The sequence below is a fragment of the Parus major genome, chromosome 10, assembly GCF_001522545.3.
Source record: "Parus major isolate Abel chromosome 10, Parus_major1.1, whole genome shotgun sequence".
In the NCBI taxonomy this organism is placed as follows: Eukaryota; Metazoa; Chordata; class Aves; order Passeriformes; family Paridae; genus Parus; species Parus major.
Genome location: NC_031779.1, coordinates 5,702,597 through 5,727,107, shown reverse-complemented (window position 1 = coordinate 5,727,107; position 24,511 = coordinate 5,702,597). Strand labels below are relative to the sequence as shown.

The following is a 24,511-nucleotide window of genomic DNA, read 5'->3' as shown; positions in this document are numbered from 1 at the left end:
CAAAATAACCCTAAGCAGGGTGCACAACACAGATTCCATACACTCCAATACTGCAGGTTCAAGCATCAGTCATGCTTAGCTTAATGCAAAATAAACACACAGGAAGAATTGGGGTATGGTCTAATGTTTCCTTAGACTTCAGCTCTAGTTATTTGATTCCCCATACTGTACCCATTGAGTGTGTATATGAAAGTTAGCAAACACCACTTTCACTATTCACTATTTTGCCAAAATTGTTCATCCAATCCCTCATCCTTCTCCTCTCCCTTTCTTTCTTTCTGCACAACTGACCTGCTCTCATATAGAAAGAACTCTGCCAAACAGCAGAGACATCCATCCAGAAATACATGGGAGATGTCAGCAAATACATGTTTGGGTTACTGCAGGAAAAGAATAGAAAGAACTTCCAGAGCTACAAAGCTGAGAACTCCCACTCAGAAACATGACTGATTTGGCCTTCAGGTAGTAACAGCCCCTCTTGTCTGGAGCTTATAGGTGGGACAGAAGGTTTGTGAAAAGTGCAATAAATATAAAGTTCCAGTCTAAATGGAGTTTGGCATGAATAGAACCCTCTCCCATAGGGTCAGAGCTGAGAAAGACAGCCAGCCTTGGGGCCCATGTGAGATTGTCACTAGGAAACTCGTGCCTTGTTCTCAGTGAAAGGGACGTCTCTAAGGTGGTTACTATGCCTTAAGTCCCTGTAGCTGCTATAGAACACGCTCCAGACCCGTGGCATTTCTCATTCAATTGAAAACAAAGAATCTGATTTTATCTAAATTAATTCCGGGACTTCCCAGAATGAAGCAATTATTTCTCTGAGTTACTCTATTTTAGTTAGTAGATTTATTCCCCCTAAGGCCATTTGGAAGTTGGACTGAATCATCTCTCCACTGTCAGTGTAACAAAAGAATGTCTAATCAGACAGAGTACTGAAACCAGAGCAGCAGCATGACCATCTCAACTGCACAACAAAAGAGAAGAGATGTAAGATAGGCAAAATACTAAATTGTCCTGCAGTTTAGAACAGAGCCCTTGGACAGCTTGCTGCAGACTGGACTGTGCCAGTTTCAGACCACATCATTACTGACCTTGCTTAACTTGCCTTACAAATAGGCTGCACAAGGAGTTAACAGGACTTCTGTGTTCTTCTGGAACTCTGACAATCAGACAGCTTCAGGTTTCTAGCACATACCTGTGAGGCTACTGTCCAAATAACTTTTTACCCAAAAGACAGTGGCACGTGCACATAAAAAAAAGCAAACCCTGCAAACTTGCCTTTTACCTCCTTTTAACAGTATAGTTTTCCAAAAAATACACCTCTTGGATTATTATTTTAAAATCTATAGTAAAAAGTAAACTTGTTTTTAAACAGGTTATTTGATACCTTCAATAATTAATTGTTTGTTTTTGAATACCAATAGATATGAGATATCAACAGATGTGACCAACACTGATATGAAGTGAATATGATGAGAGTGTGAAGAGACAGAACAGCATTCAAGGGATCTCACCTCAGGTGTGTGGCAGAATCAGCAACACCTGCATATTGTTTCTGATAAACATTTGTCCAACACATTCACAGAGACCTACATCATGGAAATTCTAAATATTATTCCGTCAATATAGTCTTCTTCATATTCTTACCATGACAAGTTCTTTCTAATGTCAAACCTAAGTTTTCTTTGCCTCAGTTTAAATCTATTTCTTCTCAACTGCTCCATCAAACAGAAAAAAAGCCTTCTTTTTAGTACTCAATAGTATTTGAAGATAATATCTGCCTCCAGCACCAGTCTTCCAAACTGGTGTTTAGAATAACCATATAACTATAATAATTGTTAGAATAAACAATATGAATTTGGCCAAACTTCCCTCAGAGGTAAGGTTTTAAAATCTCTTAAGGACAATCCCTGCTGTTTTCTGTTTCTCTTCAAATTGTCCATTACTTTCCTGAAAAGCAGTGCAAAAACCCAAAGATTCCAGCCAAGATCTCACTAATGCTGAGCAGGATGGAAAGTGTACAAGCCTTCTTAGAGATGCCAACATCTAGGATGAGTGAACCATCCACAAGAGCACAACAGGAAATTCCAGCAGTTTCCAGCTCCAATCTCTAGCAATTTGAATAGCAGCTGAGTGGTTTGGGTTCAGCTTCTGTGTCAGACATTTCTATCTCTGCAAGAGAAAGAGCTGCCTATGAACAACTGGGTGGTTCTCTACTCACTCTGTGTCTGCTCTCACTCACAGGAATTCTTTTTTCCATGTCTTAGATGACAAAAATGCTCCAAAGTTTTAGTAACTATTTGTGCCCTAAAATACTCCATACAATGACTCAGCTAATTAACCATGATGAGCCTCTTTCAACCACGGATATATTAATTTTAAAGAACAAGCAACCAAAAAACCCCTATAAGCACAAACAGAAGCCATTTACTCCCAGAACTTTATTCAGATTGCATTGCCTTACACATCCTACTCTAATGTTTTCACATTTACCTTTCAGTACACGAAGTCTGAATGTTTCTAATGCTTACCTTTCTGTGTTCAATTGAAGGCTGTGGGATGACAAACTGAAATCCCAGCACTGCTAGGGAACTGAGAAGTCTGAAAAGGCAAAGAATGAAACAGATCAGATAATTACCACTAATACAAAACACACATCTACAACATCTTACAGGGTTCCCACTGCAAGAAAATATTTAAACACTCAAATACCACTGCTAACCAAGCAGACTCACTAAACTGTATGAAATGTTCTTATAAGATTCTGTTCACAGCAGGCTCATACCTGAATGTATGAACCAGGTTCATACATAGATTTGTCCAGCTATAAAGCAAAAGTGAACCAAATAGAATCCCTTGATATTAGTACACATAACTTTATGTTTAAATTTAAAAACTCCTGGCAGTGCATATTTTAACACCTCAGCATTCCGTGTCAAGCTGACATGTGCTTTGCAAGTTTTCTGAAGTGCTAAGTAAGAATTCACCCATCTGTGGACCATATCTGCTTCTAGCTCTGGCTCCTCATTTTACAGTTGAACACTCCACCTCCAGCACACAGGAAACAGAAAAATAGGTTCTTCCCCAGCTGCCTAACACTTGTGAAAATTGAATAACCAAATGGGCACAGAGGATGGAAAGTAGTGAACACAACCCACCAGAGACTCAGGATAAGCAGCCAAGCATCACCCCAATCCCCACATCTTCAGTCGGAAAGGAGTCATAATGGGAACCAAGCCCAAACAAACTGTTCTGTCAAACCTCACCACTGCAGTGACTCCTAGGAGACTGTTACAGCTTAGGCACAGTTAGCTCAGTCTTTTGTTTGTTACAATTTGCAACAGAGACTGGTTTGTCTCCTTTTAACAAGCCCCTTCACCAGGAAACATGGACAGGTGTGGCAAAAAGGATCAAGGTTATCTTTATTTATACCAGGAGTTTGACTTTTCAGTCTACAAAGAGCGTGTTTCAGACCCACTATAAGGGTAAAGCTGCTAATATTTGCTGAATTTCAATGCAGAAGTAAAACTGATGGACCAGACAAAATCCTGATGAATTTCCTAATACATCTAATCCAGATGCATTTCATATTCACAGGTCCTTCCTTTGCTCCCTACACAGTAACCCCTTAAACATTTCTTATTATTTCAAGTATTTTCTGAGAGAGATTTCCTATGGAAAAAGGGGTTTTTTTTAATACTAAGCATTTAAATACCACCAATAAAAATATTCTTCTGCTAGTGAGAATGTTTATCTTGTGTTTTCTGTGTTTGTTCTTGCTAATCTACTGCAAAAGGAACCACTAGGTGAGCATTGATTGCACATGGCCTATCATCACCTCACCATCTATGCCCCTCTCTATCAAAGCAATAAACCAGTTAAAGGCTAGAAAAAGTATTTACTTCTTTACTGCCATGTCAATTTAAACAAAAAAGAAAAAAGAAGCCCTTTAAAAAGTGTGTTAGAAGGAAGTCTGGTATTTCACAAAGCTATCATTTGTGATAAAACAAAATACAGAGGAGGTGGCTGAAATCAGAGTCAGTGTAAGACGCTATAAAGAAATCACAGCAGGAGTCAAAACATGCAGTTCAGAGCAGGGCCCAATCACACAGTGGTACATGGAAGCCAGAGGCTCAAATGAATAAACTGGTTTGCAAATCACACTTGAAATCAAAGGCAGACATAGAACTCAGACCTCCAAACTGAAAAATTACAGCATCAAGTCTGTCTTCAGCTCACCTGCCTATCTGCTTTCTAAGTGTTTCAGTGATTTCCCAACTCTTCACAATGAAAAATGACAAGCATCTAAGCAGGTGGAGTGCAGTGTCTGACGGACCCAGGCTAGATCCTCTGCAAATTGTATTTCACTTCCTTCTCAGAATTTTCCTATCCACCCCTGCTCCCTTATGGCTTCTGCTCCCTATAATCCCTCAGAGCATGTGAAAGAAAGTTCAGATTTTCCATAAGGAAATGAATGCTTTCATCCTCAAGAGGACAGGATTTTTCTGATCAGGCTGACAATCTACAGATTTCCATGTGTAAATTCAGAAATCACGCACAAGGCTGTGAGTTCTGAGCTGAATGAGAACTGTAATCTTCAAAGCAAATTAATTATCAGATTGAAGTTTTCAGTTCTAAAATGCAAACTTCTAGTATATGTGTGATTACTCTGTGCCAGGCTTTTCCTGACCATTCTTTAAGGAGGTTGTACTGCAATCACCATCTGCATGTACATGGCTCAAGGACAATAAAGAGATTTTAGATTTGCTTCTGTATCTGCAGTTGGATCTGTCAGAAACAATGGTATCAAGCTACTATTTCAAACACACACAAAATTTGCCAGGAATACTTAAACTATCCTGAGGTAAGCCCCTAGCTTCAAATCAGTGTGTGGCAATTTAATTTTTTTAATGTTATTTCCCTCAGCAGCTTGCTTTGGCTAACTTCTCTGGACTAGGCTATTTTATTTGTCATGCGTGACTAACTTTAAGCCTCCCAAGCTACAAAAATAGGCTTCTCCAATTTCAGTGGGCTTGGTTCAGGTATTCTCACAGTGCAGAAAAGCCAAAAAGAACAAGTGCTTCCCAAAATAAGGCAAAACTTCCGAGTATACCTGAACAGGTGAGGTACCAATTGCAGCTGACTGTTGGCTGTGTAACTCAGAACCTTGCTGGTACAGCCTCTGCTCTCAGTTAAGGCACTGTTTGGAGCCAAGCAAAGTCAGACTTTAAACTGTCTCACTCTTACTGGCAGCACCAACTGCCAGTAATATAAAAACATAAAATATAAACATATATATAAGCATAAATATAAACAACTGGGGAAGAGGGGGAGGCACAAGCACAAAGCCAAGCAGTATTAGGTCTGTTGTAGGAGTAGCATGAAAAATTTTGCCATCTAACACCTTATTTAGGACCACCTCTCAGAGTTCTTCCTAGTCAGTGCAGCCAGCTAGCTCTGCATGAATGAATCTAGAGGGTACCAGAGCAGATCCCTCACATGTTTCTGTCCCTTAGTAGCTGCATTTTATGGAGGAATACTATGGCCAAATGTGGACTGATACAGTACTGATCAGTACTGACCAGTGTGGTATGGCTCTTGGCTCTAATTCCCAACTTCCTCACAAATCTGCTGAACAGCCCAAGTCTGGGACAGCTTGGGAGGAGCTGTACAGGCCACCTTTCATCATGGAAAGATAACATTGGTAGTGTCAGTAATGTATGACAGATCCATTTTGGTGGAAAATCTGCCCTGGGATATTAGGAGGGTAAGAAATTGCAATTCAAATATTGATATCTCAAACTCAGGAGAAGCAAGGTTGGAACAGAGGTGTTAATGTAACTCCATCGCAGAGACACAGCACTCAGCTGACTTTGCAGGAGGTCAGCCTGTGTTAGTGTGGCATCAGGGCTGCCTGTCTGCTCTGAATCTGCTTGCCCAAGGACAGGACAGAACCGGACAGACCAGCTTAAAAACAGCTGAATGTTTCCTTTGTTAGGAAAGCTGTTTGAAAGGTCTTTCCTATGTTTGCCCACTGGCAAACTGTTTCAGGAATGCATAAGACAAATCCATGAATGAATTGCAGCAAAGGTACTAAAACATGTAAATCAGCAATTTAAGCCCAGTGACTGTAATTGTTCAGCCTCATCAAAAACACAGGAACTTTCTAGTAGTACAGACCATCACATTGCACACACTAACAGATGCTCTAAGCATGAACAAACACTGAGAACTTTCTTTTTTCACTATCACCAAAGAATGCTATGTCTGGTATGCATATTCTTGAGTATTTGGTCTTGAGACAAGATTTCTATTTACCCTCCTACGATAGACACTTTTAACAGCAGAGCAAGAGACCACCAAACTGAAATTTACTGCCGTGTGTTAAGAGCATATTAAATAAGATTTTAAATGTTTTACTGCATCACTTACCTCAAAGAAACTATTAAGCTGTCTACCATGATCTTTTAATGCAAGGTATCTTGAAGTGAAAAAAACCTCTTCACTGTGGTACAGCACAATGACAATCACACACAAATCCTACAAAAAGGAGAAAAACAATTAACACTGCTTATTCAGTATTTTCCAGGATATGTATAAAACTGCAATAGACAATAGAGATTAGTCATCTCTACTTCAATTCTTGGGAATTTACAGCAATTCAAACCAAATATCCAGCGTAAGTTGCAAGAATAAACTGTATGCACACCATTTTTTGCAACAGGATTTCAGTGTTAACCAAAGTACTCTGCAGAAATACTGTGGGATGCAAAATCTTGGTTTGATTCCCAAGAAGGCAAATCTGATGTAAGACCTATTTGCCTTTTTAATTCACATTTCTGGTATGTCACTTGTATAACAATAAAGCAAACAACACCATTTAAAGTCCTGTCTTAATAAAATCCATAGAACTGAATCTGGTTACCAACTCCTAGTTACAGTTATATTATTAACACAATCTGCATTTTGTGAGCAATGCAAGGATGGCTCTGTGAGTGCTTATACAGTTTGCAGAAAAAACCTGCAGAGCACTGTGGTTGACTACAGGGGGAAAACTTACCCACAATGAAGTTAAATGCCTTGCCCACAGTTAAGGAGGAAATCTGGAGTTAAACAGCATTCTAAATACCAGTTTAACTGATTCTTATTTCCAAGTACTCTCAGTGTATCATGACTACTGTGAACACACAGAAACCCTACCAGGCCTTGGGATGATTATCCAGACACTTTCATTTGTCTGTAAATAATCTCAAGTTCAGACATCTGGGAAGTTCTTATTTTAGTAAATTTGAATCATATATTGGTCATCTAAAATGCACCAGAATTTTCAGGTGGGAAAGAGATCCTTGCAGTTAGGAAATACAGCATAAATCAGAAGGGCTGGTGGGAGAGTGGCAAGGAGGGAGGAAAAGAGGAAAAAAAACACTAGTAAAACTGAACCTAAATCCATACATTTCAAAACCTGGTCAGCCACTGTCTGTATCTTTCCCTTTACAAGTGGTTACGTGTTGAAATGCAGTGGAGTGAAGAGAAACAAGAGAACATTGCTGTTCACAGATAAAATGCTCTCAATTTCTGTCAGACAGCCAGATAATTGAAAACTGCCTAGAAAGGGACAGGACTGACAAGAATGCAAGAAATGTGCAGTTAGATTAAGTACAGATCCTGCTACTAGGAAAATGCAGATTGTTTGCAGGTAACTGCACAGGTTAAATATTGCTCACCTTATCCTAAAAATCAAACAACAATAAATTTGGTTTAGGAAATCCCAAAATACTTGTAACATTTTCAAAAGAGAATCCCATGATTGATTAATGATTTGACTGTTTAGTTTTTTTAATGGAAGGCATTAAAAGTTGAGGGAAAGTAACAAGAGTTCTGTATGTAACAGTTTTGAGTTGGTCTTGAGGAAGAAAGCACTAAGGCTGAGCTTCACCCTCTCCTGCAGTTTCACAGTTGTCAGTAGAGCTAAGAGGGTTTTTTCCAAACTTATTCACCATTTTCACTACTTAACATTGTAAAACTGGCTTGTTATAAGATGGGAAGGACTTCTGACAACAGATTTTTAGTTTAGATCTGCAACACTTCACACCGTTTGAGATTTCAGCACATTCAGTAAAAGCTGCTTTCCTTTAAATGTTGGGCAAGTCCACACATCCAGCACCACCACCAGGCATTTAGACAGATTCCCTAACACAGGACTTGAAAATTCTAAACTGAGAAGGAAACAAATATCTCACTGCCTAACCTGACTCTTAATTACCAGGCATACTGGGGCAATAGTTGTTTACATCACTTATTGAAGATGGAGAATCTCCAAGTAACACGGATTGTAACCAGCGTGGCTTCAAGTTCTTATCATCTTGGGTTATTTTCCAGATGTACTCTCTTTCAGATTTTTCACTCCACAATAATCTTTTTATCCAACAACCTTGTATGCATGACACAGTCTCAAAAGAACATTGCTACAGGATACAAAAACACTGGAAAAGCAATGTACACTCCACTAATCCCTTCTATAAACTGTGCCTCGTTTGAAAAACAGGAAAGATAATATGATAGATCTGGTTTTGCAAAGAAACAAGAGAAGGATCCTGAGTGTTTCTGGAGACTGTTCTTAAAAAGAGTGCCTGAAGTCCATGCATATGTTTTCAATTTTTTTCAGTTCATTTCTATCTTTATTGTCAATGGCAGGTTGCATTACCAACTCTACTTTCAACTGCATTTCAATGCCTTTTTCAAAACACCTCTTACTGCAACTAACAGATGCATTTCCTTTGAAGTATCATTAGTAGTGCATAGTGTAAAAACTGCTAAATATTTAAGTGACTTTAAGAGCTTGTTTTCCAGATTATTTAAGAGTTTAGGTGCTTACAGCCTACTGAAAGGCACGTCATTTTGGCAGTGGTGTCTTTGATATGAAAATGTGCAAACGTGACAATCATTTTCCTTCCAGAAGATCCAGGGCAAAATGAATACCTGAAATGGCTACACAGTTAACACTGGGATTGAATAACATGAATTTGGCAGGGAAGCTTCCAAAAGCCTGATGAGGTGTATTTGTGCTCTGTAAGTCTTGCATTGTAAAAATCAAATTGCCTTCCCAGAAGGGGCTGAAAAGCACTATCGACCCTTCTAGCAAAAAATTTCTCTAGTAACCCTGCATACAGCAGAATAGATATTAATTTCTAAACTGGAACAACACACACTCTTCTACTTCACAGAATCAGCAAGACTTTCTTCACTGCATTAAAATATTTGACATTTCAGCAGTCTTCCCTATTTCACTTCCAACCTGGATGAAAACAAGATCAATCTGTGAAACTGGGTGGAGGGGGAAAAAAAACCAACACCAACAAAACCACAGCCCTCCCAGAAAACCAATCAATCCCAATCAGTCAAACCAACCAAGCCACCTCACAGGATGGGACAGAATACAAACCTCTCCAGAACCACGACATGACAATCAAAGGGAGAGGTATTCCATTGCATATAATCAAATGGCCAGTGGGTCACAGAAATTATTAAAGGACCCTGCTTAAAATCATTCTCCTTCCCTTTCACACTGCTTGTGAGTGGTTTTAACACCTTCCAACTGCTGCTGCCAGTCTCAGCAGTTACCCTACCAAGCAATGAGCCAATTATAACCATCTCTTAACTTGGTATTTACTGACATTTGCCCAGACCCTTTCTCAAACATTAGAAAGTAAAAATACTAATTGGTAATAGCCATTTCAAAAAGGAGTGGGGATGGATAATGGCAGTAAAAAAATAATCTAGTAGGCTTATAGGCAATCACAGAAATTTGCTGATAAGGAGGAAAGAAGATTTCTCAAAGAGTTAAATGACACAATACACAGAATTATCTGGACAGACACCACAGATACTGTGCAGAAAGTTAAGAAAAGAGGAAGGAAGTTCTTCTGGAAAGTCAAGGTAGAAGTTACTTTTCAGCTAATTAACTTCAAGAAACATCTTCATACTAAGAGAAAATTTGAAATTTCACAGAGAGCCAATGTTATCCTAACCTCTTAATTATCATGGGACCACTCACATGTGGCTTTCCATGTGACTGTACCCTTTGTGTATTGTGAGCCAAAGGTATTTCATTTCCACGAATTCCTACGTCATTTTATCATCAACCTATACTTCTTGTAAGTCCTGTCAATGCACATACATCCATCTGCAGCTATGTATTAACTATAACACAAATTCCTGGACATGTGCATGTGTACCGTACCTACTTAAACAACCCAAGACTCTCTATTTTACCTCGCAATAGGAATGTGAGATTCATCATACAGAAACATACACTGACTCAACCAAGTTCAGAAATGCTCTGAGCTTTTAGCCTCTCCTACCTTGGTGACTTACATATATACGAAGCCAACTTCAATTTCCTTCAGCATTTATCTTTTTGGTCAGATGATGTATCTTGCCAGCTACTGACAATGGCAACTCAAAGCAGCTATGAAAATTGATCATTGCTCCAAAGTCATGTTTCCACTGATAGGAAAATTCTCATTTTGTTGGTGTTTTTTTGTTGTTCTTTTTGTTTTGGGGGTTTTGGGGGCAGGGGGTGTTTGTTTGTTTTGGGGGGACAGTGGGAGACCATAAATAAAGAATATCTAGAAACACATTGAAGAGAATATTACACCCTTTAAGATTGCCTTTGAATTTGTCACCTTGCACATTGGTATAGTGTATCTGTTGGTTTAGTTGTTCAAATCTATCAAATCATGTTCAGTGCAAGTCCTTTGGATTGCATCCAAAATTCACTACATTCGCAAGACTTTGATAAAGCACTCACAGTTTGCCGGGTTTATCTAGCTACATAATTTGTGCATACATCCAACAGCTTGAACTGCAGCTGTTGACACCTACCACCAGAGTTTTAATCTCTTCAAATATTCATTAACTACATTAAAACATACACTTGTCTCTGAAAGCTGCATAAAAGAGAAATCTAGCATTAGATCTGATGAAAAGTTCTGATACTTACACGGAGCAAACATTTTATTAAAACAAAAATGGCAAGTTACCCCACCTAACCCTGCAGGTACCTTTCTTTTTTTTATTTTAAACGCTCTGAGAACTTTCAGGTCCTCCTTCTGGGTGTGCCAGAACTACTGCAGTCCAAGAAAGCTCAGTGTCTGTCTCCAATGTAAGCTTGATCAAGATGCAGTTTTCATTTCTTTGCCTATAATCTCACATGCAGGGAAGTCCAGCAAGAGTAAGCGTGCTCCCAAACACCAACACTCCGAGCCACGGCCCAGCCTCTGGTTCCAGACCGTGACCGGCTGGGTTTTGGCTCGGGGCTGGGTGAGTCAGGGCAGGGCTGGAGGGATCAGGGTGCTCCTACACAGCCAGCCCTGGATAAAACACTGAGAGGGCAGCCCAGAGCCACAGCTCGAGAACTACCGCCCCAATAATCGAGGAGGCAAAGGTGGCAGAATTCAACACTGACCATACACACCATTTCCCAAAATATCCATCCACATAATGCAAATTTTGGCTTTTAAAAACATTGTTATGCTGGAAGGTGCCACAATTCAAGCAATTTGTTTCCATCTTTCTTGAAGAATATATAATTTAAGATCAAACAAGGGTTGTGACATTAATCTTGTAAGTAAAGGGGAGAAGCAGGAAATTGCTTGCTGATAGATCATGAGATGCCATCATATTTGAGTAGTAGGATTTGTTTAAAGATTTTTCTAATCTTTGTTCACAACACTGATTATATATTTGCTGAATGTACACTAGTAATGAAAATATCATAAAAGTGGAATTATTGCAATAATAAGCCTGGTCTAAAATTTACTAAAGTCTTCTCAAACTAATAATTGGCTTATATATAGATTTAAGACCATAGGTCTGATAATCCATTAAAACATATTGTTGTGGTATAAAATATGACATATAGTTAGGTAATTGACACCCAGTTCAATTGAAAGGAAAACACACTGGAACAGCAGTGTCAAGTTGATTAGTAATTCTGACATTATTTACAATCACCAAACTCTGAAAAGGTAGTTTATGTGGAGTTGAGACTTACCAAACTTTAAAGAGTCCAGAAAACACAAAATTAAATGTCAGAAAAACTGAATTAGTTGTTCTTTTTTACGTCTTTGAAATAATAACCCAGAGGAATGATACTTTCTCAAGTTTCAGGCTGAACCAAAATTGCCATTGTGCAGCTTCCAGGCAAAAGACAATTATGTAAAACATAAAATGAATCACAAAATTGAGATCATATCACCCTCCTAATTGACAAAGAGATTTTTGGGATGTAACTGTGTGGAAACAATTGCAAACCTAACTTAAGTTCATTCCAAGATTTCATAGTTGTAGGCTGTGCAATTTTGGCCAAATCCCTGGAATTAGTTTTAAAACTGTGCTTAGCAATCACATGGTGGTTGGTTTTTTACCTTCCCTTCTCTGTGTAAAGAGGTATTGTAGGAACCCTGATACCAGCTTGTCACCATTCACTGGTTTAAGGAATTTCAACTCCTGTCATAGCTGTTCTGGATAACTAGTGCAGAACAAACTGGAAGCACCTTATAGAAGACAAGTGTGCAGAGACTGAGCAGTTCTGTTCCCATATGAAGGGCCTTACTCAATGTTCAATTTGTGTATTCCACTTGTGCTGTGTAAACGTGGCTGAATATTCCCTCTGCCCACAGATCCATTAACCCATTGCAAACACAAACATTAAGAGCTCCCTGTTCCACACTCACCCACCCCAGAGAACTAAGAGGTTCCAGCAGTTCCAGCATTTAAAACCATGGAAGGTGCTGCTTATCACAGCTCTACGTATTAGAAATCATATTCCATGTATTTTAATAAATTTTCCTTTCCTTGTAAAGAACTTTTTTGCTACAATCCAAATCTTCCAAACCAAGGATGCAGAAGGGGCTGAACATGTAAGAGGAAGGGGGAGATTCCATAAAAATCCTTTTCATCAAAGAATCTTTCTTAGCCATTCCATAATCCTGATCAACACTAATCTTATTACTGATGTAGAAAGATATGGAAAAAAATAACACTGAACAGCCCAAAAAGTCAGGTAGAAATACCTGAAATCTCTATAAGCATTGATAAAAATAGGTGAATCCCTCATTGTTATGACAAGCATAGTGTGAGCACTGCTATGGTTGAACATTGATAGTCTTGCCTACAAAATGAGCAGTAACAGCACCACAGGTTCCTGCTCTAAATACTTTTCTACCAAGTGTAAGTAGGTGGAATGGTGCTTTAGATTTGGTTCATGTACTGTTTTAGGATTCACTCCATTTTGTGGAAACTCAGGTAAAACTCTCTGCTGTGACTAATTAGAATGCCCTGGATGGAAATAACTGAGAGAAGGATTATAAATGAAATGTCAGTCTGCAAATCTGTTTATTTAATAGAAGTCTTAATGATGCTGATATTGCAAGGCATACAATTGCATTTCAGATCAACTAGAAATAACAGAAACTTCTTAGAGCCCCTGTTAGCCATGCAAATTTTTTTACATGTAAATATGTCAAAGAAAATTAACTTCTTGTATGGTCTTTTCAGGACCTGGTTAATTAAGACCTTTTTCAGAATTGAAGAAAGGTTTAAAGTTAGAAACTTTTCCTAGTCTGTCTTCAAAACACAGGCTCCCAACAGTATTTAGCTGGTGTTTCTGAGGACCTACTGTCTTTTGCATGAAAACCAAGGACCCACCAGCCTCACTCAGAGAGTTGTAACACACCCTGTTTAAAAAGGTCATAGAAAACAAGTATTTCAGCAAAGCTAATTGAAGGCACATGTACAAGGAAAGTAAAACACAACATATTTCAGGAGTATAATCAGCTATTTCTTAGTAATGCAGCTGGGAGTCACCCCTCTCATTATGTAAAAATCTCGTCTATTACATAATTATTGTGAAGTTAGAAGATACCTTTCTTTTGCAAAAAGGAAACATGATTTTCACCCATCTGTTTAATAAGAATGTCTGTCTGACAGACACAAGTCTCTTCTTTTCATCTCTTTAAACTTGTTCCCATGAGAATGGTGTTCAAGAAACATTGTAAATACATGCCTAAGCATCAATATCCTACATGTAGTAAACAAAAGGACAAAATATAGGAAGCTGTGCCTCAGAGAATAATTTTTAAAGTATTAGGCAACATTCAACACCATTTATAGTGTTTACACATATATTACACATTACATCCTGTTGCTAATGTGCCCTCTGAAAGAAATATTTCATTTACTGGTAAATAGATGTGTGTGTCATTAGCCTACCACAATTAACTCTCTGCATTGCTGCAACATAAATAGAATAACTGATGTAAACTACCCTTTCCATAAATTAGAACTGATTCACAAAAACAGGATAATAAAAAGAGCCACTAATTCCTCTGTTAAGGCACAGAAACATTTCTAACAATATAAAAATCCTGAACTTCATAGCTGTGATTTCCTAAGGAAAAAATAAAGCAGTAGTGGAAGGCTTAAATATACCACAGTCCTCATATTATTTTTTTTTTAATTTAAACAACTGTCCCCATCAAGCTATTACCTAAACACATGCAATCTCAAAATATTAACTTTTACAAAGTTCCTTCTGTTCTATTGGCATGATTTCTGAGGCGCTGTGGTAGCAGTGTCAGAACACAACATGGAGGACAGTATGAGATGTGGACTTGTAATCTTTGCTTGCTTATTCAGAAATCAAATATTTTCTTTGGAGTATCAGTGGGAACTGTCTCTCTGCATAAGTAATACCTCAAATAACTATGCTTTCTGGGAATATTCCTACATGATTCACAGCAGACAAGGATAGAAGTGTTTCAGTACAGGGACACTGCAGAAGTCAAACCAAACCACTTTTAAACTTGTTAGCCAGCCTTTAAAGGCTAAGCTAAGCCTTCGTAGTCCTTGGAAGAGAACACTTTGCATCTTCCAGTTACCAGAGAAAACACAGATTTGACAAGAATGACTAGGTAGTTCTCTTCTGGGTAGCTATTCATATCCACTATCATCAGAAATGTTTAATTTTCTAAAGTTAAACTCTATGCAGAGGGACAGTTACTAACTGGAACATGTACCTATAAATACAACACAGGCATCCTATTGAAATTAGCAGTAATATCCTTGGGATTAAATTTCAAACTTCACATACAGTGACTCCAAGGGTTTCTGCAGCATTATTCTTGATGTACTAAAATATGAATAGGACAAAAACCATTTCTAGAGAACTTCAGAGATTTCCCTGCCTGTTATGTAGCTCTCTGCCTTGGGTTAGGCATTCTAAAGAAAGGCTGGCATTCCCTCAAGACTGAATGAGTCTTTACAGTTAGGGGGAAAAAACCCAAACAAACCCAACCCAAATCTATTCATTAGCACAGGTAAAAGCAAGGCAATTCTGTGTCAGTTCATTAGCCCATATACTTAGAAATAAAATACATTTATAGATAGATATTCCAGGCCACAACCCAACAATTCTCTCTCGTGTGCAGTTTGGTAGCAAAGGAACTGATGTCCTGGTAGTCCAAGGACTGTCCCCAGTGTTTCAGTGCAGGGCTGCACTGCAGACCACTGGCTCCTGTACTTTCTCTAATGGAGATTAATGTGGGCACACATCCCAAAATAACTCATCATATCCTTTTCTACACAAGTTTTCAAGGATAAGTGTTTTAACATATATTTCAATACTGCCAAAACTGGAAGGAAAAACGCCACGGGTACCCACTGACGCACATTTTGTACTAACAAATGTCCAAGAAAAAGTGACCAAGGCTTTCGTAATAGACTCTAAACATGGTCAAAGTCCTCTTCCCTTCAGTCCTCTTCTGCAGTCAGCAAACTGCTTTACATTGGCAAAAAGAAGACATTTCTCTTTTCTGTCATGCAATTTCTATGTGACTTGGGCTTCACTTCAATCAGTGACCAGTACTGCTCAGGTGCTGCAACTCAGGTGTCATGAAAAAGCTGAACAGCTTGAAAGGTGTTCTACTGTACTGGGGCATGGAGGGGCAGAGGTGCACCATCCTAAACATTCAAACATCATCTTGTCCTCTAGTGTTTGGGATAATTTGGGCACTAAACACTTACTAAATAGTTTCAGTACATGAGAGCAACACAAGGCTTCAACTGACCAGAGGCCAGACACAAGGATGTAGAACTTCTCAGTCCCGTGTGGGAATATATTTTAGGGACCACTGAAAAATAAGTGACACATGTCCAAAATAAACATGAGATTATTATGGCATCCTGGTAACTGCTGAACATGCCTTTGCTCAGTAATGCATAAAATAATCAACTGTTCACATCAAGGAAATGTCATATAGCTAATAAAAAGACTTAGATGTTTTACTTTTTAAGAGGAAGTACAGAAAACTGCTAGATCATGGACAGAAAAACAGTTCACCATGTAGCTTAACCATCTTCATTGTGGATTTCAGAGCATAGGCTCCTGAAACATTTTGAAATGAATGAGTTGTGCAAGATCGCCTAAATTACTTTGCTACTAAATAATACTGTAAGAATTATGAGATTCTAAATTATTTCTGATTAAAATTCTCTCTGATGGGAGGCTCACCACATACTGGTACAGAAATGCAACAATGGAATTCGAAGATTTATTATTTTCTTTTATGTTTCTACATAATGATGAATAATAGGTCTAATGCGAGATCTTGCAAGAGCATTGTGAAATTAAGTATTTTTTTCATAATTTTGAAATAGAATACCAGGGAACTTCAACCCAACATGAAACAATAAACTACCAATGGCTCTCTGACAGCCAGCTGGAAGAATGGCAGTGAGTTATCTTGTACATCTTTTGCAAATATTAAATTCTACATGCAAATATGTACAGGGATAACTCAGAGAACACACTGAAAAAATGTTTCACAGTCAAGTAAGCTTCCATCCACAATAAAATTTAGATGAGGTCTCCAGCACAACAACACAGACATTCAATATGTTTATCTGCTGGGCTTGATATATATAGAACCTTACAAATAGTTCAGATCCAAAACTGGACTGGCAAACAAGACAGTAGCACCAGATGCCAATTGTGCTGCCAAGCCTTTACCACTTAAAGGGATATATCTGCAGAGGTGCATCTCTTTTCTATGGGAAAAAGACATTAATGGAGGAAAAAAAGGGAAAATGCTAAGTTACTAAGCTTTAATTAGTAAAAATGACAAGCAACGCTATCGTTGTGTCTTTTCAAGAAAGAGATTCAGCATGACTAGTGACAGAAGAAATGTAAAATCCCTACGTTCAGAAACGGAGAAACAATTTACATTTTCAATTTTATCCCCAAGATTGATGCCACTGAATATAATTTTCCTGAAGTCCTTATTTGGTTCAGGTTCCAGAAATATCCTAATGCTTGTATCAATCATACCTCCATGTGGTGAACCCTTCAGCCTCCTGCATTTTAAAGCTGAACTGCAAGATCCTTTAAGTGTTGGGAGAGGGAGCTGTTTATTCTTATCCTGTCAGCTTGAAAGGGATTTTAGACATCCTACAAATCTTGTCTTGCTGCTATGCCTCATGTGCTCTGGTGGTCTAGATGACAGTTAGTATTTCAGTCCATTTAATGTAAACTGCATGAACTGTTACACTCCTACAGGAGATACCAGTCCTTGACACAAAAACACAAAGATAATCATACATTCAAGGAATCTTGAGCTATCACTCACTGACCAGGGAAGTTGAAACCTTTCACCAGATGCAGATTAAAATCTCCCTATCAGGAAATTTATAGTTTGGAGCATGCCATCCAGTGGCCTGAGAAGAATAAGTTTATGGTTGACAGATGAAAGATCCAACCTTGCAGAATCACCAACAGCCCTTATCACCCTTGCTAGTAGCATTATTCAAAAAACCTAAACAAGTCAGGAAGATTCCTTTTTGACTTCCAGTCATCCTTTCCAGGTCAGGTTCTAGTCTTGAGTTTTTCTCAGCCTGTAAGTAAATTCAATACTGTTTCCAATAGAGGTTTGCTTAGAGAGTAGGCAGCAGACATGATTGCAGCCTGACTGAAAGAACTGAATCAACTTTGCTACTTGAAAAGTCAGTCACCAGAGCTAATGCACACAAGTACCCACTCCCTATGTGTAAAAGCCAGAAGGGATGAAGAGAAAAAACAGTAAGAAATACCATACTTCCCTATAATTCCTGAATGGGCTTGCAGAGAAAGGCAGGTTAAAGAAAACCCCTTTTTAACAAGGCGGTGGAAAGCATCAGTACAGTTAGTCACAACATAGCCAAGAGGTGACTCTGTCCTGCCTCCCCATTTAGCCATACACTATTCAGAATAAGGTAGCCCCAACATACTTGCAACACAGCAGTTTGAGCAAAATTATTATAGTTAGTTTAGTAAGACCCTGTACCTCACAGCTTAACAGCATACCCAGATTAGCAGGGTACCAAGAGGGGAAGTGTGACTACCACGATGCAGGTCCACTCACTGATAGCATATCCAGCCTTTTGGCTGTATCTACAGTCACTGACATTTCAGATTAAGGTATTATTTTCTGCCTGCACATAACAAAAGTTCTAACACATAAGCATCTTTGCTCACTATCTCTGTTGATCAGATGCAGCTTAGAAACTGTATTTCATAATGGTAGTTTCAGAGTTGGCAGCTGTGCAAGTCACAATGAAGCCACTTCTCTCTTCTGACCACAATAATAACCAAATCTAATTCAGTGTATCAAAGTTGTCTACAATCCAGAAATTTCTGCCATCACAATACCAAGTTTCAGGACTTTCATAACCATTCCTGCTCAGGAAAGTCTATTCAAGGGGCTGGGACTTGGCCTAAGCAAAGTGAATAGGGCCCTTATTGCATCAGGTAAAAAGAAATCAAAGGTCATCCCTTGGCAGTAGAGCCTGAACTTATTTGAGCTTGAGGGCAAGTTATTACAGCACACTGACCCTCACCTGATGTCACTTAGTGCTTCCCATGTGTCTGCAAACTGAAAAACAGGGACTTAAAATGTGAATGTGAGACTTCTTGAATCTGCATGACAACAAGACCAGCCTATTAAAAACCACTGGCAAAGGAAAGCCAGTAACTCCTCCAGTGCTGTGGACTTCATTTGCTGCTTTGTATGATCTGTATGCCAGAGGTGACAGAGCAATCTTTTAAAAAAGGGTGACCAAATTTAATATGCTGTCTTTTGGGGTTTTGTGGGTTTTTTAATCAGAGTCTATTGCTGTTGCACAAACTGCTTGGAGTCAGACAGTCTTATATAGTGACTTTTAGTCTTCTACTTGAATACTCACTGTTGGAGATAGGTGAAGACTTGCTGAAAGGAATGCAACTCAAATGGAATCAATCTGGGCACTGCTTCACACTGCGCTCCCTGCTTTAACATAATATCTGTATGGTCTGAGAAAACAGACATTTTGCAAAGCCCAGAGTTTTGAAAAACCCTTCTAACATAACTTTAAGAAAACAGCAAAACAAAAAGCAGAAACAAACCCCACCTTTCTGGCAACAAATACGGGCAGAAGGCACAGCTTTATGACAACTGATTAATTACAGCAGCATTGTGAGTACCTAAGTAATAAATCTGAACCTGATCCTGCAACACTATAAACATTCCTATGGGAAGAAACAAAAGTACTCCAATTGCCTTAATCTGAGCACATCTCTGAACAGGAGGAGGGCAGTAAGAAAAAAAGAAAGACAATCTTTTTGGTGTGCAATATGTATTAATGAGTACAAGCAATGCGTGAAGTAGAAAAGAAGTGTGAGAAATTACATTTTTAATGGCTGCTTATCACTACAAAAAAAAAAATCAAAACTGACATCATATCTTAACCCCTGTGTTTCAACAGGAACAGTATTTCCTGGGCCAACAAAACTGAACAATACTAACAATTAATGGTTAACCTGCTCTATTCTTTTAAATCCTTATTCATATGGTGGTTTAGTAAAGTGCTTCAATTCCATGTGGAGCCCCCAAAAATCTGCAAGGTTTCCCCACTATTCCCCACTCGCTTCCCCAGTGAATGCAGCTCCACAGAACCACAAGAAAATGAGACAGAGCTTTCATTTCTGCCAAATTAAGTAATTGCATCCATTCCATACAATTTATCACTCTTTTGGGCAGCTTGTGTCATGGGATGACATTTTATTGTAATTATGCAGGGTGGGATTGGACAGGCTCTTGCTTCTCCTTGCCAATCTGATAAGCAAAACTATCTCCTTTTTTTTTTTTTACTTTCGTAGAAACTACATGTTTTAGATAAAAATAACCAAACAAAAATATGAGTATAATGCACAACCAACTAGTGGTTTGATGTTACCAATTCAGAACTACAGCAATCACCTTTACTGTGGAAAACAAATCCAGGATATCTGAATACTTTCCAAGTCAACATTTACTCTCAGATTAGTGTCATTACTTTTGCTGAATTTGCCATTTACAGATAGGTTTGTCCTTCCATGCACTTCTCTGCAGCTAATCCAAAGGGAGTATCAGGGGAATCCGCCTGATTCGGGACTACAGATTTTAGTCATACAATATTCAAGTATCCAAGTGACGTTTTTCTCCTGGGGGAGTAGTATCCATGCTCACATAGATCCAAGTGCTGATCCAGCAAGGCCAAGCACAACAGATGTTTTTCACCAAGAAGCCAGTTTCATGAAGAAGTGCTTTTAAAAAGGGCTTCTTTATCCATCCTTTTCCCAAAATCAGAGCAAAGAAAACACATTCTGACTTGGATATCATGACTCACATAGAAGGAAACAAGCAGGAAACCACAGTATTTCTATCACCATTACAGACAGTATCCTCAGGCTTGCAACACTTCACTTTGGGAAGCCTTCTCCTCCTGTTCTCTTATCTCACCAGGCTAAGCAGTCCCAAAGGACAGACCTTGCTCCACCTCCTGGGCAAGCCAGGTCCAAGGTGTCGCATCAGCCCTGCTTGTTCATCAACAGAGACAAACTGGCAGAGTCTGCTCACTACCAGGCCTCTCTGCTAAACTTCATTTTGATACAAGAAGAGGTCAATACAACCCAGTCAAAGATAAAGAAAGTTCAGAAGTTGAAAGTTCAGAAGTTGGAACTTCTGTTGTCACGGCAGTTATCTCTTGGATTTACTAAAAGGGACTAATCTTTTATTAATGTTAGTATTTTAAGAAGCTTGGGTTTAGGAAAAAAGCACAAGTAAGCGAAGTTAAATCAACAAAAAATAACATTCAAAAAAGGGTTGTTTTCTGTATTTCTCACTACACTTAATCACATATGGCTGTATATAACTCATGAGTTTATAGCAGTCTTACAGGAAGGAGAATAAAGGATCACAGTTACAAACAAGTGGCTCCTCTGCAAAGGGATGAATTTTATCTACCAAGTCCTGTAAGTTAAATGGTTTTTGGTACCCAGAGAGTCTTTCAAAGGCTCCAGTTCCTGGAATCAACTATACAAGTATAACTTGTTAAGTCAAAGAACAAGTGACTAACTCTTGTCCTGTCAAAGAAAACACTGGAAACTCATAGCTGAAACCAGTGGTTTTGCTTTCCAATGATAAGAGCACATCACATGGGAGTGGCCTGATCTGAAGGACACTGAAGTTGCTGATAACCTTTTCCTTGACTTCACTGGCTTTTACACCAGAGCTTTAAATAAAAGAGATAGTGGCTCTTGCACTTGCTGAGAAAAAAATCTCCAAGACTGATGGAAAAAGTAAATTTTTTTAGAATAAATTTTTCCATATAAGGAGCCTGGAATCTTCCCGTGAAGGGAAATTCCAAAACCAGGACCAAAGTAAATACTGAAGTGGGATGCCAAGTAGTAGCAGCAGCACAGGACTAATATGAAATAGCCAACAAGCAAGACCTTAAACTGTGATCTGGAGAAACACAGTAATAAAGCTATGAAGCACATACTACATAATTTGGGTTCGTTAATGTACAATAAATATTTTTATTCAAATTACTTTTTCTGGCATCTTTGCATGCAAACTATCTTCAGGAAATTTAACAGTTGACCAACATCCTGTAATTATCATACCTAGTTAAGAGATAAAGGAACAAGTTCAGAGATAAAGCAAGACTCCTATGGCCTTGATGAGCAGCTCAGAGCAGCCAATGGGAGTGTTGAAACCAGAAGCCCACATTCCAGGAACTTCCATCACCTCAGCAGCTCAAAAGGCTACTTGCCCACACAAGGACTGGACTGAGATCCTATCTGCATTTCCAGTGCAAGAACAGCTCCTGTGGAGAAGCCCCACATTTAACACTTGGTATCACCATTTTAAAAATCTGTAACAGATGTCTGTACATGGTGTTGACAAGTGCTGACTGTTTAACAGCAACCAAAATTATGAACGCTGACCCATCTCTGGGAATGCCATAACCCTGCAGGGGTTACACAAATTTGATGTGTGACATGACACTCAAGTCCCCAAGAGAAAAATGGGTGGGATAGAACATTCCAGTAGGAGAAAATTGAGTTGGTTTAAATTACAGAATTTGAATCTGTTATTTGTCACTACCACAAAGAACAAAAATTAACAAAAAATAATCAGGGAATACTGAAGCGCATGGTCTCAGCTCTGATTCCTTTATACAGAGTAAGATATGAGGCCAAATCAGGTCCATCAAATCAAATTGGTTTTTATATATTTGTTTAACATCCCTCTAATTAACCTTCTAAATGAAGTACCAAACCATGCATTCTTCCTAAAAATCTAAAGTACATGAATGGAATTATCTAGTGTAAAACACTAACTATCTGGAACAAAAACTAAGCTATTGCAATACAAAACACTGTTACTTATCCTGTTAACAATGCAGCCATGTTCACTGGTCACATATTGAACCACATATATTCATAACTTAGTTAGCTTTACAATTATCCAAGTCATGGTCCAAACTGCATTTAGATCAGGTAGAGCTGCTGTCTGAAAACAAAAGAACTAATACCTGAACTGTATTGATGTGCCTACTCAAGGGAACAAGACTTGTCACAGAATCTGTTCTTCAGCCAGCCCTGTTATCACTGGAAGCATTTCACAATTAATAGCTTTTAAAATCAGAAGTTTGACACAGTAAGTTTTCTTTTACTTTTTTTCCCCCTTGCAAAATATAACAATCTTCCAAACCTGAAGCTTGTTATGATAACACAACACTACAGAGGACACAGCTAAAATTGCTTATGCATGGTTGACTTTGCAGCTCCTTGGGTTTTTTAAGTCCTTAACCACCAAACCTTACTTCTCTTGTACAGAAATTAAAGTCTAGAGAAGTGTCTGCAATGACTGCACTTCACTGTAGATGATAAACCTGATTTCAAAGTAAAGAAGAAAATCCCAAGTACCACTAAGTGTCTGATCAGCACTTCACCTCTGTTTTTACTACAACTGCCACTGAGAACAGTCTGAATATCACACATCTGATGTCACATCACAGAGAACTGAGATTGCAGTGTGGAAACCCAGCTTTTCTGTTGTTACTGTCTGCACAGACTCACATACTGAGGCCAGTATGAGTCTTCAAGATGATCCTGCTTTTTTTTTTTGTTTTCAGCCTTCATTTAATACACATTTCTAACACAGTTACTCAGTTTGTTCTACAGCAAAACCAAAGATTTTGTACTGAGATCATAAAACCCATCACTGCATGGGAGCAAACTAATTAATTTTCAACAATTAAATCTGCTGGGGATCTGAAGTATCCTGCTGTATGAAATGCAGAAAGACAGCAATCTTGCCCCATACAACACAGAGTATTTCTGAGACTTAGTCAGCAGTTACTCAGGAATTAAATTGCTCCTTCAATTACAATGGAGCTTCTTCAGATTAAAATCAGCATCAGCAAGACCTGGGGTTAGCCCTGCTCGTAGATAAAACCTGATAAGTTATGTTCAGGGCACAGTTATGATAAATAATCCATATTTTCTAACTATACTCATTTTGAAGGACTCCCTATGACAATTCACACCAGCTGGCCTCATATTTCTAACTTGGCTAAAAGTGCTCACTTTGCAGCACTTTTCTTGTTGAAAGGCAGTCTCTCGTCCTAGTCTACTTAACTCCATTCTCCCACTAGATTCTCTGGAAGTGGAGTTCTCTGGTGATGGAAAAGAAAGCATCAAGAATTACAGGTGCCTAATGAATTTCAGCAGTATCCAGTTTCATTTTAAACCCCTGATGATATTGAATAGGTGAAAATCACGTTAACCAGTAGATTACTACTACGTTTACACCAGAAAGAAGTCCAAGTTGGCAAGCTACAGCTTGGTAGATCAACTTTCTAAGAGTGCATTGGCAGTTCCACAAACAGCAATAAACAGACAGATTTGGGCTATTTTCAGTTCCTGCTCTTGCCACAGAAGACAGGAAAAGCATGCACTTCAGACTGAGAGACTATTAAGAACTCATCAGGCAACTTTTTAATCCATAACCTTATACCTTTGTATTGAGCTACTAACCACCAGTGTTCTTAGACAGTGGTTTCTGATTAAATCAACTGATTCATCAACACATCAGGTTACAAATACTTTTAT

At 38.6% G+C, this 24,511-nt stretch overlaps 1 protein-coding gene across 2 annotated transcripts in view; it reads right to left on the bottom strand.

Moving 5' to 3' along the window:
* THSD4 (thrombospondin type 1 domain containing 4) overlaps positions 1-24,511 on the bottom strand; it is a 262,970-nt gene that overhangs the window by 202,630 nt on the left and 35,829 nt on the right. For both annotated transcript variants that reach the window (XM_019007885.1, XM_015638496.3), the window contains 2 exons: positions 6,430-6,537; positions 2,529-2,598 (listed from right to left, as the gene is read on the bottom strand). In XM_019007885.1, the coding sequence (XP_018863430.1) occupies positions 2,529-2,598; positions 6,430-6,458 (99 nt within the window). In that variant the 5' untranslated portion in view covers positions 6,459-6,537. The remainder of the gene's footprint in view (positions 1-2,528; positions 2,599-6,429; positions 6,538-24,511) is intronic.